General features: G+C 48.9%; 5 protein-coding genes across 5 annotated transcripts; 3 read left to right on the top strand and 2 right to left on the bottom strand.

Moving 5' to 3' along the window:
* Window positions 1–19: 19 nt before the first annotated feature.
* N7483_004851 (4'-phosphopantetheinyl transferase family protein) lies at window positions 20–1,312 on the top strand (the record flags this gene model as incomplete). The annotated part of the gene is made up of 1 exon (XM_057088288.1): window positions 20–1,312. The coding sequence occupies one exon, from the start codon at window positions 20–22 to the stop codon at window positions 1,310–1,312; it is 1,293 nt and encodes a 430-aa protein (XP_056948117.1).
* A 1,419-nt stretch (window positions 1,313–2,731) lies between these two features.
* On the bottom strand, window positions 2,732–6,890 carry N7483_004850 (anaphase promoting complex subunit bimA; the record flags this gene model as incomplete). Its single annotated transcript, XM_057088287.1, has 6 exons — window positions 2,732–2,895; window positions 2,954–3,636; window positions 4,300–4,367; window positions 4,427–6,261; window positions 6,324–6,497; window positions 6,554–6,890. 6 exons carry the CDS (start codon window positions 6,888–6,890, stop codon window positions 2,732–2,734), a joined length of 3,261 nt encoding a protein of 1,086 aa, XP_056948116.1.
* An 865-nt stretch (window positions 6,891–7,755) lies between these two features.
* N7483_004849 (SND2/TMEM208 family protein) lies at window positions 7,756–8,354 on the top strand (the record flags this gene model as incomplete). Its single annotated transcript, XM_057088286.1, has 2 exons — window positions 7,756–7,764; window positions 7,839–8,354. The coding sequence occupies 2 exons, from the start codon at window positions 7,756–7,758 to the stop codon at window positions 8,352–8,354; spliced, it is 525 nt and encodes a 174-aa protein (XP_056948115.1).
* A 793-nt stretch (window positions 8,355–9,147) lies between these two features.
* Window positions 9,148–12,837, bottom strand: N7483_004848 (uncharacterized protein; the record flags this gene model as incomplete). Its single annotated transcript, XM_057088285.1, has 4 exons — window positions 9,148–10,941; window positions 11,075–11,855; window positions 11,910–12,626; window positions 12,710–12,837. 4 exons carry the CDS (start codon window positions 12,835–12,837, stop codon window positions 9,148–9,150), a joined length of 3,420 nt encoding a protein of 1,139 aa, XP_056948114.1.
* Window positions 12,838–13,749: 912 nt separating this feature from the next.
* N7483_004847 (E3 ubiquitin-protein ligase MARCH) lies at window positions 13,750–16,794 on the top strand (the record flags this gene model as incomplete). The annotated part of the gene is made up of 1 exon (XM_057088284.1): window positions 13,750–16,794. The coding sequence occupies one exon, from the start codon at window positions 13,750–13,752 to the stop codon at window positions 16,792–16,794; it is 3,045 nt and encodes a 1,014-aa protein (XP_056948113.1).
* Between the last annotated feature and the right edge of the window lie 20 nt (window positions 16,795–16,814).

Raw genomic sequence — 16,814 nt, 5'->3', positions numbered from 1 at the left:
CTCGGACCAAACCTACAAGATGCGGGCCAATGAAATCAACATAGAGAATGGTCAAGACAATCACACCGTGGAAGCTGTCGAATCTTCTGTAGAAGGTCTCCCAACCACCGTACGCTGGTACATCGACAGCCGTAATTGGGAGGCCAATGGCATGAACCTGCCCTTTCTCGAATTTCTTCGTCCAAATGAGCAGACAGCTGTGACAAGGTATTACCATGCTTCCGACAAGCGCATGTCCTTAGCCTCCCATCTACTCAAATATCTGTATATCCATCATGCCTGTGGTGTACCATGGAGAGATATTGTACTCAGCCGCACAGCAATGCCCGAAAACCGACCATATTACGCCTCTCTCTCAGAGACCCGAGTGGAGTTCAATGTTACACACCAAGCCGGAATGACTGTTTTGGCAGGCACTATTGAACCAGATGTTGAGCAAATCCAGAAAAATATTGTTGAAGGCGCCTTTCCTCCCCAGCCACGTCTGGGCATTGACGTGACCTGCGTGAGGGAAAGCGGGCGCCGAACCGTGAATACCATGAAAGCGTACCAGGAGCATGTATCCATATTTGTTGAAGTCTTCTCGGAGCGTGAAATTGAAACAATGAAAAATCCAGCTGCGGCACTTCGTCTAGCCCAGAGCCTCGGCTTTGCAACCGCGTTCACCGATCCCAACGACGAGGATAGCATTATTCGTTTCGGGATGCGTCTCTTTTACTCATACTGGGCACTCAAAGAAGCATACTTGAAAATGACTGGCGATGCTCTTCTAGCGCCATGGCTGCGTACCCTCGAATTCTCGAACGTCATTCCTCCGGATCCTGTCGAGCCTTTACATGCTCCAACTCCATACGTCTTATCTCAGGATCGCAAGTATATTCCTCAATCGCCGAAGAACTGGGGACCACCTTTTGCGGGTGTTCAAGTCAGCAAGGCTGGTCAAGTACTTGGTGATGTTCGCCTTCAGCTCACTGCATTCGAGTCGGATTACATTGTTGCGGCCGCTGGTCGCGGGCTACCTGTCGGTCCGTTCCCAAGTCTGACTTTCAATGAGGGAGGTCATCATCTTCCTGCGGAGATTAGCGTTCGTTCCGGAGACCATGAGGAGAAATGCCGTATCCCTATCAATACCAAGAAGGTCGTTGGAGATATGGATCCATGGAACATCCCGCTCCCGATCAGGGATCCATGGCTTCCAATGCAAGAGATTGATCTTAATCTTGATATTCGGGCTTGTGCTGAGGGGACCTGTGTCCATTCTGAGAAGAACAGAGGTGTTCTTTCAGGCGTTGAGATTCGTGATTCAGCTTAGCCTAATGTCACGATTTTGCATATTCGATTTCCAAAGTTGTGGCATCGAACCTCCAGGGCTTGAATGGATGTGAATGGCCACACGTGAAGATATTCTGAGCTTATATGTTCACGTGTTGGTACTACGTATGTAGTTGCTGCCAGTGTGGATATATTTCGGTGGATACTAGGCATTGTGCACTCCGCAACTCAAAAATTGATAAAAAAAATCCCATGGATAACATTGAATTGCATGTGTGCCAGTGGAAGACTTGGTCCGAGTCAAGGTGTTCCTCCAGAATAGTAGTCTCTAGGACTTTTTCTCTAGGACTTTTTCTCTACTACATACATAGGCTTCAAATTTTGCGTATTCAAATTTTTGAACATCATGACTCGGATTTAAGTCAGGCTGGCTCTACCGCATTGGAAATTGGCACAAATCCATGCATCCATGGAGTACTGGTATCTGGGTACCTAGTGAATCGCCCCTGGCTCGGATCCAGATCTGCCTAGGTAGCAATTGCAAAAATGTCTGGATTAGAGGATAATGGCTGAAAGATAACATTGGAACTTGAAATAATTGGATGGATTTTTTGCCAAAAAAAAGAGCAAAAAAAAGAAAGAAGAATCGACAGCTGGCGGATTTGAACCGCCGCCTCCGAAGAGAATTGATATCGATCGGATAAATTGATCTCCGGTTCTAGTCAATCGCCTTAGACCACTCGGCCAAACTGCCTTGATGAATGAAAGCTCAAAAATTGACTACATCAACCCAGTCTTCAAAATTAGGTGGTAATTGTATTTTCAGACAAAATGAGTGTTCAGCTTTTGGTCGAAAAATAACTTTACCCAAAGGAAACTAAATTCGGCTAAAAGAAAACAAACGAAATGTTTGCAATTATAGCTAGATAAATTTTGGAAAGTCTTACTATACATAGGAGTAGGACTGAAACAAGAACTCTTGAGGTATGTTTTGATAGTCGTAAAATCTTTTCGTGCTAAGAATATATACATTGGCAGGTGGAATAGTGAGAGGAGGAAGGGGAGAGTTGGATGGTGTAAAGCGACATGTCCCCAAAGAATACCACAAGAAACACCTAAGCGCTCTCTACCATGAGTTGAAAAGTCATTCATTAAGTCAGTGGCCAACACACACTATCTGGGAATTCCATATAGTGAGTGGAATCATTGTTCTATCAGAAGGTAGCACTTCGTGCCCGAGAAAAGCAAATGTTTATGTACCAAGTGAGAATCGAAGATATACAGTATCATGACAGGAAGACTGCTTCTGCTTCTTGGCATGATTGTAGTATATTTCACGAAGTCGTGGATTTCGAGGGGCGTAAATGTGAGAGGGCCTGATCGGATGTGTCAAAAGTGGGTTTTGGCCACAAGACCTGATGATACCTTTGGCTATAGGTGATCAATGAATTTGTGGCGCTCAGATTTCAACAGCCGTCGAAACACCACTGATGCGAGATTCGACCTTCTCTTCTTGTGTTTGTGCCATCTCCATGATGGTTTCCAGCATAGAGTCGCGTGTCGATTGGGTGAGCTGGTCAACATCTGCAGGTGTCAAGTTTGAGGTCTCAATGGGGGGAAGAACTGGTATTTATGTTAGTATGGATATTATGTAAAAGATCTTGATATGGAGAAAACGAACCCTTGATCTTGATGGTGCCTGCATTGAAGCGCATAGCCCGAACAGACAGAATATGCGAGTAGTTCTCGACGACAACCGGCACAATAGGCACACCAGCCTTGACAGCAAGGTGAAAAGCACCCTTCTTAAAAGGAAGCAAGGTAGGCTCATCGGAGTAACTCCGGGTTCCCTCCGCAAAGATAAATACACTCTGGCGGTGAGTGCGCATCTCGTCAACAGCACCATCGAAGGCCTTCATGGCGGTTGCGCGGTTTGCGCGGTCAATGAAAACGGTACGGGAAAGCCACATGAACCATCCGAGGAAAGGAACCATGCGGAGAGACTTCTTAGCCGTGACACTGCAGTAAGGCGGGAAGATGTGGCCCAGCATGAGGACATCCAGCTCGGTCTGGTGGTTACCCACAAAGATAGCAGGGCGGGTAGACAGGTACTCCTCGCCTTCGGTGATCTCGAAACGTACGCCAGTGGTGAAGCGCATCACCCACTTGAAGCTGCGGGCGGTGGCCCATTGGGAGACTCGACCGTAGCCGACGAGGCGGAGGACAATGGATGCGAGTACACCATAGGCTGCGCAGAAAAGGAGGGAGCCGTAGGCAGCGAGACAACGGGCGACGAATGCTGCGCGAGGAAACTTTTGGCCGATGGCGAAGAGCGAGGCAGTCACCACTACGAATGAGCTGATGCTCGAGAGGATATAGGAACCGATCGACATGGCGGTGGGATTGATACAACAAACTGTTGAGTACTGTGAGCGCGGGTTCTCGGGCAAGATCGAGAGAAATAGAAAGATCTCCCAGAATGGTTGGCAATGGTTACCTTATTCACCGGAATGTGGCCTCAAACCAAGGGGAATGTCGCTGAGGGGGAAAGAGAAATCGGGAGGAAACGAAGACCATAATTGCGGGACTGCGGAGGTGGAGACTGCCCTTTTTTTTGCCATTCAACAGAACGCCGACTCACCGCCAGCTGATCATGAGCAGATGACGGCATCACGCAGCAAAATATAGACCACATGCATTGTACATAAGTACTTTAAAGATACGCCTTATTATCTATAACTAGAATGCGGGGATATACCATAGAGATAAACGTGGTCATAAAAGAATAAGAATAAAATATCCTACGCCTTCATTGGGTACATCATGACCACCCATTTTTTCTGACTATTGTACAAAACACACCATGTCTGGATGTCTAGCCTTGAAAACAAAACTCCGCAGTGATGCTGTGTAGAAAATGACCGGAAACGCCAAGCTCGTAAGACGGAAAAAAGCCTCTCATATCAAACGCAAAAATATCGCAGAAGAAAAAACCGCAGCCGTGAGACCTGGAGCATAAAGGCCTACGCCACATCATCGTCCTCCATCTCTTCGTCATCAATTGATTCCATGGCATCTTTAATGAACTGGGCAGCCTGTGCTTATTTGGTTAGTAAAGTATAAGCTATCGGAGGACGAGAGAAATTTATCTCACCTTAGGGTCCAAATTCAAGGCCGTCGTGAAGTGCTTGATTGCATTGGGCTTGTCGTGCATGGTTTTGTACAGCTTTCCTAGAAGGTAGTGTACATTTGCCTCGTCGGGTGCCATATCTTTGAGAATCTTCAATTCTACCAGAGCAAATTGGTATTCATGGAGTTTCATGAGTACGCGAGCCTTGCGGAATCGAGCCAGGATGGAGTGCGGTGCGAGGGAGCAAGCTTTTTCGTAATGAACCAAAGCGTTTCTCGGGTTTTCGTTCTTCTCCAAGACTAGTCCGATGCAGCAGATTAAGACTGCGTTGGTAGGGTTAATCATCGCAGCATTGCGGAAATGTTGTTCGGCATCGTTAAGTTTGCCCATTTTATCGTACACAGTTCCCAAACCATACCAGGCATTGTAGTGGCGAGCATCTGCCTTGATACCATTACGATATGCATCTAATGCCTTGTCGTATTCTTCGTTCGAGACGTATTCATGTCCCTGCAGGGTGAACGCATACGCAAATTCAGGATTCAACTGGGTCGCACGTTTGAAGCATTTCAATGCTTGATCGTGGTCTCTTTGGTGGGAAAATGAATTGCCAACCGCACACCACGCCTGCGGAGAGAGTCGATCTACCTCCAGCAGTTGATGTGCCAGATAGGCGAGTTCCACGTCATTCTTCAAGTGCCAGAGTACGGTAGAGTAGATCTCCATATCTTCGAGGCGGGATGGGGCCAATGATTGGACTCGAGAGAAGTATTTTGCGGCATCGTTGTACATCGCTTGTTCAAAGTAGGCCCGGCCAAGTTGGGCTAGCACCCAAGGGGTTTCTCTCTGGCCCTGGGAGAGAGAGTTGAAGTGCTGAATAGCTTCGGGGCATTTGTAACGACTCAATGAGAAGTATCCCGAAGCAAGCTTTGTAAAGAGGCCCAAGAGCCAGTTCAAGGCATCGATCTCCTTGGTCTTCTCTGTGCTCCTTGGAAGGGGAGGAACCGGGGGTATGCGGTGATGTTCTCTGCCATCACTGTCATAAGCCTCCATAGGCTTCCGATTGCCACTCACAACTCGACTGACACCGGAATTCGCTCCATTACGACCCTTGGTCGCACCTCTAACTTTCTTCACTTCCTTCACATCACGACCGTCCTTCTCAGTTTCATCATTGAAGTTCGGGTTGAAGGGTTTGCTGGTGGCAGGTTTGATCTGGTTGAAAAGCCGAATACTGCGGCGCTGGGGAGCACCTGGCTCAACGGGTTGCGGTGGAAGCGGGTGGGCGACTTGGCCAGAGACAGTGCGTTTGCGATCAGCAATGCGCGGGGCTGGCGGAGGTTCTCTGCCAGATGTTGCAACTGGCGGCTCGTCTGACTCAGTTCGTGGTTTTGGGCGAGGACGGATACCAGTTGGACGCATCTTAGGGGCGGGGTGGCCTGTGTGGTCTAGACTCATGGCTTGTATCGTTCGATTCTTTCTCATTGGAGCCAATGGTGGCTCAGGGTCGGTAACTCCATTAGCAATACGGAATTCATCTGACCCGCTGCTTTGGCCACCTGGGGTTTCCATTCCTTCATGGTGAATTACCGGTGGCGCTGTTGATGCAACACTGACTGAGCTTCCATTCAGTTTCTCCCAGAGAGCAGAGCTACCATATGTAGGAGGTTCATGATCGCCACGTGCGGATGTGGCAGTAAAAGGGTCGATTCCAGAGTTGCCAGTGGTTTGTACTGGGAAGGCTCCCTCCGTCGGGCTAATATGCTCTGAAAGTGCATCTAGGTCTTTGGAGGATGAAGAGATGATGGCAAGTAATTCGGGACTGAGTTGAAAGATATTCGGGACATGGACACCGACACCTAGTCAGAATTAGTTCATACCATAGATGAAGACAGCACTTTACCAAGTATAGTTAACATACCAGCAGAGCATAAGCCTAAGAATGCATCCCACATGAAGGGATTGAGCTTCAGGGAAGTCACATAAGAATCCACGGCATTTTCCATGTCTTTGTGCGCATGGTATAATTTTCCTCGGAGGCAATACACAGCAGCTGCATCAGGTAAATGCTGTCGTTGGGTTTCATTATGTTTGTCTGTTTTCTATAGTTAGCTCACTTCCAAGCTGAAGCAGATGACTTTGAAGGCTCACTCCAGTGGTTCTTTGATGCCCATGTGCTCTTGCTGCGCTCCAATGCTGCTACACCCTCCTGGTACTTGCCAAGGTCAAGACATGCCTGGGCATAGACGTAGGCACAGCCAGCATGCAGACCCCGAGCGCCAGTAGGTTGGCTACATTCGTAAGCTGCCTTCACCTCGCCATTGTGTAAGTGACAAAGAGCTAAGAGGTATTGCGCCTCAAAAGATCGTGGTTCATAAGCATGGAGACGGGACGCAAGGAAGAGCGCATTTCGGATCAGGTTGTTGTCAAGGTGGTAGTAAATCAAGTGTCGGAGTTGGCCAGCGACATGACCAGTCGATAAAGCCATAGTGAGGGGTGCGCGTGGGGTTCAGCGCAAACGAGAAGCGATGAAACGGGAGATTAAAGATGATAATGAAGGTTGTATGTGACGGATACAAGAGACGGATAGGGACACGATTTCTCCAAGGCTTTCCATTCACAGTCGGTAGCACGTTGACAGTCGTTTAGTGTCTTAAAGTGAGGTCTTCACAGACGCGGGGAACGCGTAAGTCGAAACAGAGAAACAAAGGACAAGGGCTTAACAAAACCCCCCTAAACATGGGTTGTGACAGTCTTTGAGCGGAAAGCAACTTTCTTTGGGGATACGAATCGTGGAGCGATCGGGATTGAGAGTGCGCCAGCCGGTTGAGCCAGCACGAAGGAATGTAAACTGACGGAAGCGGTAGGAACGAGGAGCAAGCCCAAGAAGGGCCAGGATGAATAGAGATGCTGTAGACCCTAATATGAGTCCTTCACAGCATTTGAATCATTGTAGAGCAACAAAAAGAAGAGAATCTAATCAGTGGAGAATTGGCGAGACCAACTCGTTGAAGGTTGAAGTACATTTCATCTTATTTTGGTTGTATCCGCCTAGAGCTCGTGGATTTTGCCGGGCGGTGAGTGTCGAGAGGGCAACAATCATTTTGGATGGAGACGGAGAGTTGGCATCTGCCAGGTGACTCCGCTTTCCTACCTCATTGCCTCGTGTCACCTGCGTCTAGTGTACTCTGCAGTTTTCTTTTCTTCTGGATTCTTCACCAAGCTAGGCCAAGGTTCATGGACAAGAGACAAAGATCCTTATCCTGATATTCTTAGTCTCTTGCATTTTCCCCTCCCCAATTCCTTGAAAATATCTGTGGGGCTCCCAGTGACAACCATATCTAGTATTCAATATGGCGCAGGTAAGCTCCAATTCCCCTTCTTAAGCTTCTAGAAGCTATTCTGTATTCTGAACAATGTTCTAACTGTGTGATAGAAAGCAGCGAAGACCTTAGCTACCCGCAATTCAGCCCTGCTTACTCGCACCCACCTTATCTCTGCGGCATTGCATATCCTTTTCCTATTCCTCCACCAGGTCTTCCAACGACCTCGCTCGCTGAAGCCTTATTTTTTACTTGCAGTCCCTACGTTGGGGATTGAATACTACCTGGATCGAGTTGGACGCCCGCGCTTCAATGAAGATGGCTCCTTGCGGTCCGCTGGTGAAGATCTCAATGCCACAGGCTTGACTGAGTACATGTGGGATATCTTGTACTGGACCCAGGGCTGTATCCTTGCTGTCTGTATCTTCAATGATTGTGCTTGGTGGCTATGGACAGTCGTTCCTCTCTACTCTGTTTACCTGGCTTACACCACAGTTATGGGCGTGAAGAAGGGATTTGGAGGCATGGGTGGTGGTAATGGGGCCGAGGGTGATTATGAGGGAGCCAAGAGCAAGAGAGAGATGAAGAAGGAAAAGAGGGGTGATCGGATGAAGGTTCGGACTCGCTAATTACCCATATTTTATTGATTGTGAGGCTCAGGGACCCTGCGTGGACCCAATCTATATCAATGACATTTAACTGGTGCTCCTATGACTACTAGTAGTTCAGTTCACATGTCCACGCCAATGCCTGGAAGCTGGCCTGTGGTTTTTCTTTTCCAATTCCCACTCCAGAGCTTCTTTTCAGCTGCTCCACGGTCATAGTCGTCCAACATTGTGCCCACGGGCCATTCATGACCTCGGAACCTTGGAACTTCCAAGGTTGGAATATTCCAGGGCTCCTTACCACCAGTGTTCAGGTAGCGCCCCGTGTTCAAACTTGAACTTCAGCATTCAATTTGTATGTTGTGAGACTTGAGATTGGATCTTTGCCTAATACATGTCAGTTCAATTAATGAGAAAAACATAGATTTAGAGGACTTGAAATTACTGAGTCAAATATACTGGGACTATCTTGGAGAACATTCGAAACTTCGATAGTCATTCCGAATCTTGATCGAATTACTGCTATTTACGACTGAACTTTGGGATCAAATTACATTGTTGCAAAAGCGCAAAAAACCGCCGGGAGTGACAGAATACCGAAAGGAGACCGAAGGGGGTTGAATAAAAAAAGACGTAAAACGTGCGTAGGTCGTGAACATATTGTCATCGTGACAAACTATATGGGGAATAATGCGTTGAGAAATCGAGCATGACATGCCGCTGGCAGGAAGCACAATTTCAACGCGACATATAGAGAAAGAAGGAACATAAGACAGTAGTAGAAGAGCAATAAATTAACACAATAACCGCTCCCAGATTACAGTTCATCCTTGGGAGAGGAGGCGGCCGCGGACTGGATGTTATCAGTAGCCTCCGTGACGTGAGAGGCAGCTGTCCCGACAGCCTCGGATGCAATGCTGCCAGCACTGGAAGCGAGGTCAGCAAGTTGGGACTGCGCATCCTCAACAGCTGCAGCAAGGCGACTAGTGGCGCTCTCCACCGCACCGGGCTCCTCGCCATAGATGGCAGCGCTGGCCTTGGACTGGATCTCTTGAATATGCTCTTTGGCAACATCAACATAGCCAGACTCCTTGCCATGTACAGCACTGCTCACATGGGCGGATGCACTTGCATAGGCGTCAGCTGCAGCCTCCACAGCGGCATTGAGTTGGTCATTTGCATCTTGCATGACATCCTCTAAACTAGGAATACTGGAAGCATAGGTATCTGCAACAGAGGAGGCCGATTCAAAAGTTTCACTGACGTAGCTTGATGCAGAAGGTAGGGCAGCAGCAGGGTAGGGAGTCTCATAAGCAACGCGAAGTTTGCTCATGATGCTTTCCGTAAAAGAGGGTTCTTTACCAATAAGCAGTTCAGATACTACATCCTGCACGGCCTCAAATTGCGGCAATCGGCTCTGCAGTTGCTCAAGGTACGGAGCCGGGGTTCCGTAAATCTGCTCACTTGCTTTTGAGACGAGGCTTTCCCAGTTCTCAGATGCTTGGCTGGAGAGTGACTCCAAAGGCCCAGGTGTAGTTCCATAAAGAGCCGAGCTCACGGATTTAGATGCAAGTGATAGCGAGGCAGATGCCGCAGACAGAGCAGCGTGATATCTAGATGAGGCATCATCAACTAGACCCTGTACTCCGTCATCGGCCGACGAAGCCATCGAGCTGGCGGACGCCACAGCCGCAGCGAGGTTAGCAGAAGCTAGAGAAGAAGCATGCGCGTACTGTGATCCAGCCTCCTCAACAAGGGCCTGCAGGCCAAGAGGAGGTGAGGTTGGTGTTGGTGTCCCATAGACAGCTTGGGAAGCCGTTGAGACAAATGCAGTATAGTGGTCATGGGCAAGACCGACAGCTTCGTAGTAGCGACGCTGGGCATCAAGAACAAATGGCTGGAGACCTGCAGAACTAGTTTGAGATGGGATGGGCTGTATGTGCGCCAATTTCTCCGAGGCCGCGCTGAGACCTTCACTAAGTCGAGAAGAAGCGATCGAGGAAATCTGCGCAAGAGGACCGGCAGTGGTTGTGGGAGTGGCTTTGATGGCAGCAATCTTGGACTCGAATTCATCGGTAGCGTACTTCACAGCGCCGGAGTAGGCCGATTCAATGGAGGACAGAATCCCAGCATGTGAGGGGGCACTAGACTCAGCTGCTTGACCGAGTATCTGTGATTTAGCGATCTCATAGAGAACCTTGGCGTTTGAGGCAGAGTCGGCAAATGCTGCACTAGCCTGAGAGTAGGCGTCAGAGTAGACATACTCAGCCTTGCTACCGAGACTGTGGATCGAATCTTGCTCATCATCATCAAGAATTGGAGCTTGGTATGTGTTTGCTTCAGCTGCCGCTACTCCTCCCCAAACAGACTGAGTGGGAAACGGTGTGTCATCTTCAATGGCATCTTCTGACATTGACTCATGATCACCGTCATCTTCGGCTTCCGTCTGAACGTCAATACCGTCTTCTGATGAAACAGACTCGTCTGAGATGAAAAAATTACCATCCCCAAAATGATCCTGGTCAGCTGCGGAGCTAGCGGCCGAAAATGCGTTCTCAGGCTCCGCATCGGATTCGGCGTGGTCAGAGTCAATGGACTCAGACTCGGCGACCTCATCGAGATCATTGTCCTCAATTTCAATTTCCGACTTAGGGCGTGGGGGAGGGGGGCTCGGTTCGTGTCTCGAAGTTGTCCCCAGCCTCACGCGCAGCTAGCTTCCAGTTGCCAACATCCTTCAGTCTGACAAGCTCAATGGCAGTTTCTTGTGCCACTTCCATGCCATGATCCAAAATACCATTGACCACGGCCTTGGCTTCTGCAATAGACTTGTGGTTCACGCCCACCCGGTAAATTTCATCACGCCAGTTATGCAGCTGCGCCTTGACGGCGCGATAGTTTGCCCAATCCTTGTACGTAACACCATCCATCCAGGCCCAACGCATGCCAATTTCCTGTAAACCCAGGTCTTGAATGCCATCCAAAACATCTAAAGTCGAGTTAACGGCAGCAGACACTCTGCGGAAGAGTTCCACATCGAATGACAAAGACCACTCCCGAAGAGCATGAGCGCGATCTCTAACAGAAATGGCGGAAGCCCGGATATCGGTGACCAATTGTTCGCGGGCGTTCTCCTCATCTTCTGGCACGTCCTCTTCTGGGAGGGATTCGACAAGTTCATTGATACGGTCCTTGATCATATCCACCTGTTTGGTAGCCACGCTTTCAAGGGCTGTCGATAGGCTCAGACCGTGACCATTGGCACTACTTGAAACCAGGGCTCCTACGATATCTTCAAGGCGCTCTTCAAGATCTTCAATAGCACTGTCAGCCGCGGCCGCAAATTTTGCCTGCCATCTTGTGAGATCAGAGTCGATCCGCTCGCGATCTTGCTGTGCCTGCTCCGCAGAGGTCAGAGTAGGTGTGGCAGATGGAACCTCAATAGTAGAAGAAGTGGTTATGGTACTTGAGGCGTAGCTGGATTCGATAGTGGTAGAGCTGGTTGACGATTCAGGCTGCTCCGACGAACTGCTGAAAGATTAGTTAGTAAGGTTTTTTGTGATGGCTAATGTGCGGTAATACTTTTCAACTTCCTCAACAACGGCCCGCAGTCTTTTACCCTCTCGATAAGTCGCCAGGCGTTGTCCGATCTTGACCAATTGGGGCTCCACCTGCTCCGAATAGAGACCTGTTACATGCGGCCAGAGCGAACTGTTGGCAAAGTAGACCACGGATGACCAGGTGTAATGAGCGCCGGGCATTACATGGGTCGTAAGAATATCCTGCGAGGTCGAGTAGGTCTTGCCAATGAAGGGTTGCGATCTGGTGTAAAAAGGGACCAGATGATCCCAGTAAACAGTGAACATAGCATTGTTCACCTGTTTATAGTACGGCGAAACAACTGCAACTCCCTGCTGCACATATGGGTCGACCTCAGCCAGGTAGAGCTGATGTATCTTACCCTGCGCTACTTGAATTCGTGGTGTCACCTGGGCCCTCCATTGAGCTGCACCATAGGCCTGGGCTTGACCTAACGCCGGTGCTCCATACTTTTTGTAGCCAGCCTGGGCGAGCTTCGAAGTGGGCATGTAAACATTTTTATTCAAAACCTCCACGTAGGGACGGGCTTGATCGACATAAGGTGCGGCGTAAGTATCATAATAGGGAGTGACATAGGGATCCACGTGTGACCGAACAATAAGATAAGGCTCGCAGACTCGGGGTGAAGTGCCATCCAAGTCAGATAGGTTTGACGGGCATCGTAAGAAGGGGGTTAGAAGCATGTACCAAATGGCAAGTCTATAAGAACTGAACGTTAGCATCGGGTTATGCAGAGACGGCAACACTTATTCATGAGAATAACAACAACAACAAATACACACCGTATGACTGAGCCAATGATGGTCCATCCCAGAAATCTACTCTTCCCCTCGGTCTTCGCACCCTCCCTTCGACCATTTGTCGGTTTGGTTACTGTATCAGCATGGCCATTCTCTACTGGCACAGCCATGGTCGTCGTGAGCCTAGTCGAGGCCGGACCTCTTTCGAAAAAAAGGAAAAAATTGCAAGGGCAACCGTCGGCGATAAAACGTCGTCAACGCGGAATTCGAACAGTGGCTAATATACTGACATTCATCGAGCAGTGGAGTGAAGACCCGCCGAGCTGTTGATGAGATAAGACAGTCTTGAAAGAAAGCTGAAGCTAAGTGGAATGCTCGCGTCGGCCTTGGCACTACCAGAACTTCACGGCAGCCGCGGTCGGAACGAGCAGAGAAACCCGAGGTAGCAAGGTCGAAAATGAGGATGACAAGATCCCAAAAACCATACCAAGGAACAAATACTTAAAAAAATCGTCCAAAGAATTATCCGTTTCAAGACTTCCGAAAGCTTGGTTGGCGATTGGCAATAACAGTGAGGTCATCGGTGCCACTTGCATCAGAACAATACGGGCTGATACATATTCCGTGCTCAGATCAACTATTTTATATATATCAGGTTAGGGACCAGCTGCCCAGGTGGCGCCTGAACGTAATGTATAGTAATGTACTGTAAGGGATATAATACATGATGAGTCAGCCAGTCTTCGACGGTTGAAGCAACAAAAGGAAGTCGCGACTCGATGGCACTTGCCTATTATAACTTTGATGAGGCTCTGTTCCTTACAGGGTAAGTGCGGCGTGGTCATTCCATTGCTTTTTCCTTTTTTTTTTCACTCTCCGCCTGATACTGACATCCCGTTTATCTTCGCTTCCAATAGACTACATCTTACGTCCATCCCATCCACTCCGCCCCCCTCATACTTCTCTCATTTCTTTGTCCGCCCACAACCGTTGATGGTTCTACCATAAACGCACACCTGAGCTTATGATGACGAATTGGTAAACCATAGTGTGACCGTCGATTCGACGTGACTTTTGCTGTCATGGATATGGGAAATCAACTTCACGACCCAGCGGGGTCATCTTCATTTCCCGACTTGATGAACGATCCAGCTTTTGATGAGAGGGAGAGAGGTCTCGAGGACATGGATACTTGCAGAATATGCCACGGAGAAGCCACTGTGGAGGAGCCGCTTTTCTATCCGTGTAAATGTAGTGGAAGTATCAAGTTCGTCCACCAGAGTTGCTTGGTTGAGTGGTTATCGCATTCACAGAAGAAGCATTGTGAGCTCTGCAAGACCGCCTTCCACTTCACCAAACTATACGATCCAAATATGCCCCAAAACCTACCCACACCGTTATTCATGAAGCAGGCCCTGATTCAGTGTTTTGGAACACTGGTGACTTGGCTTCGGTTCATACTTGTCGCTTTCGTTTGGCTAGGATGGTTGCCGTGGTCCATGCGAGCTATATGGAGGGCACTCTTTTGGCTTGCAGATGGAAGGTGGTCCAGTCCTGGAATAGGCTCTTCACAGCCGGCTCAGCTAGCGGCGGAGGGAGTTATCCAAGACACCGAAAACGCAACATTAGCAAGCACGGCCGTACTGAATGTGGTGACCTCGACAGTCTCCAACATGATTCAATCTGCCACGAGCGCAGCACCAGCCCAACAGTCTTCCGTTGAAAATCTTTCTGCTGGTGATCCGCTGATGCTTACCCTCATCAAAAAGGTCATCCCAAGTCTTTTTATACCGGCTTTAACGTCAAGTAGTGCGCATAATGGTTCGAGTCCGAGTAATATGACAAGCATGCCTAAGCCTCGGTATCCGTCCTGGCTCTCTGATGTTAAATTTCTCATGACTTTGACCCCCTATCCGACCATCAACAATATGATCATTGACACCCTAGAAGGACAGCTCATTACTCTACTGGTAGTGGTGGCTTTCATACTTCTTTTTCTGATCAGGGAATGGGTCGTTCAGCAGCAGCCCATGGCGAATATTGCCGAGGGTGAACGGGAGGCAGCTGTGCAATTAATTGCCAATGCCAACAATATGAATGATGTTGTTCAGCCAGCACAACCAAATCGCCCTCTGCCTCGTCCAAATTTCGAAGCGATACAGGAAGAGCATGACGAGCTGCAGCCGCAGCCTCGTGCAGCCTCTCCAGCTCCTTCCTGGACTGATTCCGACGATGGTCTACCTATCCTTCATAGAACCCCCGACTCTAGTCATGCATCCGCCGCAGTTCAACACCCTGGTAATGCTGATCAACGTTTTGACATCCGCGCGTCACAGTCGGAATCTTCTTTTACCAACCCTGATGTTACTGCATTCAGAGACGTTCTATCACGCTCCAACGGTGATCGGGATGAAATGCTACGAATAATTCGCGAAGAAGGTCTCGAGGAGGAGTTGGGTTGGATCGTGGCCGCATTCACCTCGGGGCCCCAAGATCAGAACGCAGTAGGGCCTTCGAATCCAACAGAAAACATCAATGTTGACGAGATAGTTCGAGCTCATGATGGGTTTACCCCACATGGTGATGACATCAATCTCGAACAGCCCACTTCAGATGACCAAACTACCGACCGATTACCCCGCCAGGAATTGCCTACACGAGATGATACAACTTCTCAAGTTCCGCAATCAGATAACCAGCCGCCGAAGGCCCTTTTTGAACGAATGGTGGAGTGGTTTTGGGGAGATATCACCCCAGGCGAGAATCATCCTGCGGAGGAAGTATTGGCTGATGATGAACATATTGTTCAAGACCCAGCTCTGGAGGATCCGTTTGTTCCTGTACCAAACCGGTTGGAAGATCAACAGCCTGAAGGTGGTGTGGCAGCAGCAGCCGAAGCTGGTATTGACCCCAACGATATGGATGCTATTGAAGGCGGCGATGATTTCGAAGGCATCATGGATTTAATTGGCATGCAAGGCCCCATCTTTGGTCTTTTACAAAATGGCGTTTTCTGTGCTCTTCTCATTGCCTTCACAGTTGCCATTGGCATTTGGCTGCCCTACCTATGGGGAAAGATTGCGCTGGTTTTGCTTGCAAACCCCTTGGAGCTTATTGTTGGTGTCCCAATGACAGCCGTCACTATCGTGGCGGATATCGCCCTAGATACTCTGATTGGAGTGTTGGGCTACATCATGTACTGGGCAACCTTCATTTGCAGAATAGTATTGAGTCCACTCGCTGCTTTTGTACCCCTTGGAGAATGGATCCCACGAGGTAAATCTGTCACAAGTGCATCTATTTCTCTCATCGACGCTAGCACCCACCGCTTGAACAAGGTTGTCAAAGCCTTCCTCGTTTTTCACGAATCCGACATCCCCATGTTTTCTGTTCTTTCCCACCAGGCACTCAAGCTCCACCAGGCTCGACTCTCCACCATCTTCAACTCAGCCTTCGCACTTGTGAAGTTTATTCTCCACGATTTTCCCCTGCGCCTGGTTACGCTCGGTGTCCCCAAGGCATTCTCTTTCGACGTGGATGTTTATCAGATTAAGACCTATGCGGTTCAACTACAACAGCATGTCGTGAACTTTACTCGATCTCAGTTGTTTTCTAGCTCTGGCACGAAGCTGATAAATGCCAGTGCTGCGAAGGCAGCTTCGGGATCCGTGGCAGCTGACTACGACCTTGCCGTGTGGGACACAAAGGACCGGGTCATCGCCATATCCATGGGGTACCTCCTTGCAACACTCATGGGATTCCTTTACTTAAGAGTCACTGGTTTCCTGGCCGGAGCCAATCGTGGGCAACGTATTGATGGCATTCTTGCAGAAGTATTACTCCAGGCTGGAGGCGTAATGAAGGTCATTCTTATCATTGGGATCGAGATGATTGCATTCCCTCTCTACTGCGGTACACTTCTTGATATTGCATTGTTGCCTCTTTTCTCCGAAGCGACAATCAGTTCTCGACTTGCTTTCACAGCTGCATCTCCACTCACCTCGCTCTTCGTGCACTGGTTCATTGGAACTTGTTACATGTTCCATTTTGCATTGTTTGTGTCTATGTGCAGAAAGATCCTGCGAACTGGCGTACTTTGTAAGCAGTCCTCGATTCTTGGTGATTGATCTTCTCGTATGCTAACCTT

Source organism: Penicillium malachiteum, assembly GCF_028827825.1.
Source record: "Penicillium malachiteum strain IBT 17515 chromosome Unknown utg000002l:1.0-8849297.0:1.0-8852440.0, whole genome shotgun sequence".
NCBI classification, from domain to species: Eukaryota; Fungi; Ascomycota; class Eurotiomycetes; order Eurotiales; family Aspergillaceae; genus Penicillium; species Penicillium malachiteum.
This window is presented reverse-complemented; position numbering and strand designations above follow the sequence as displayed.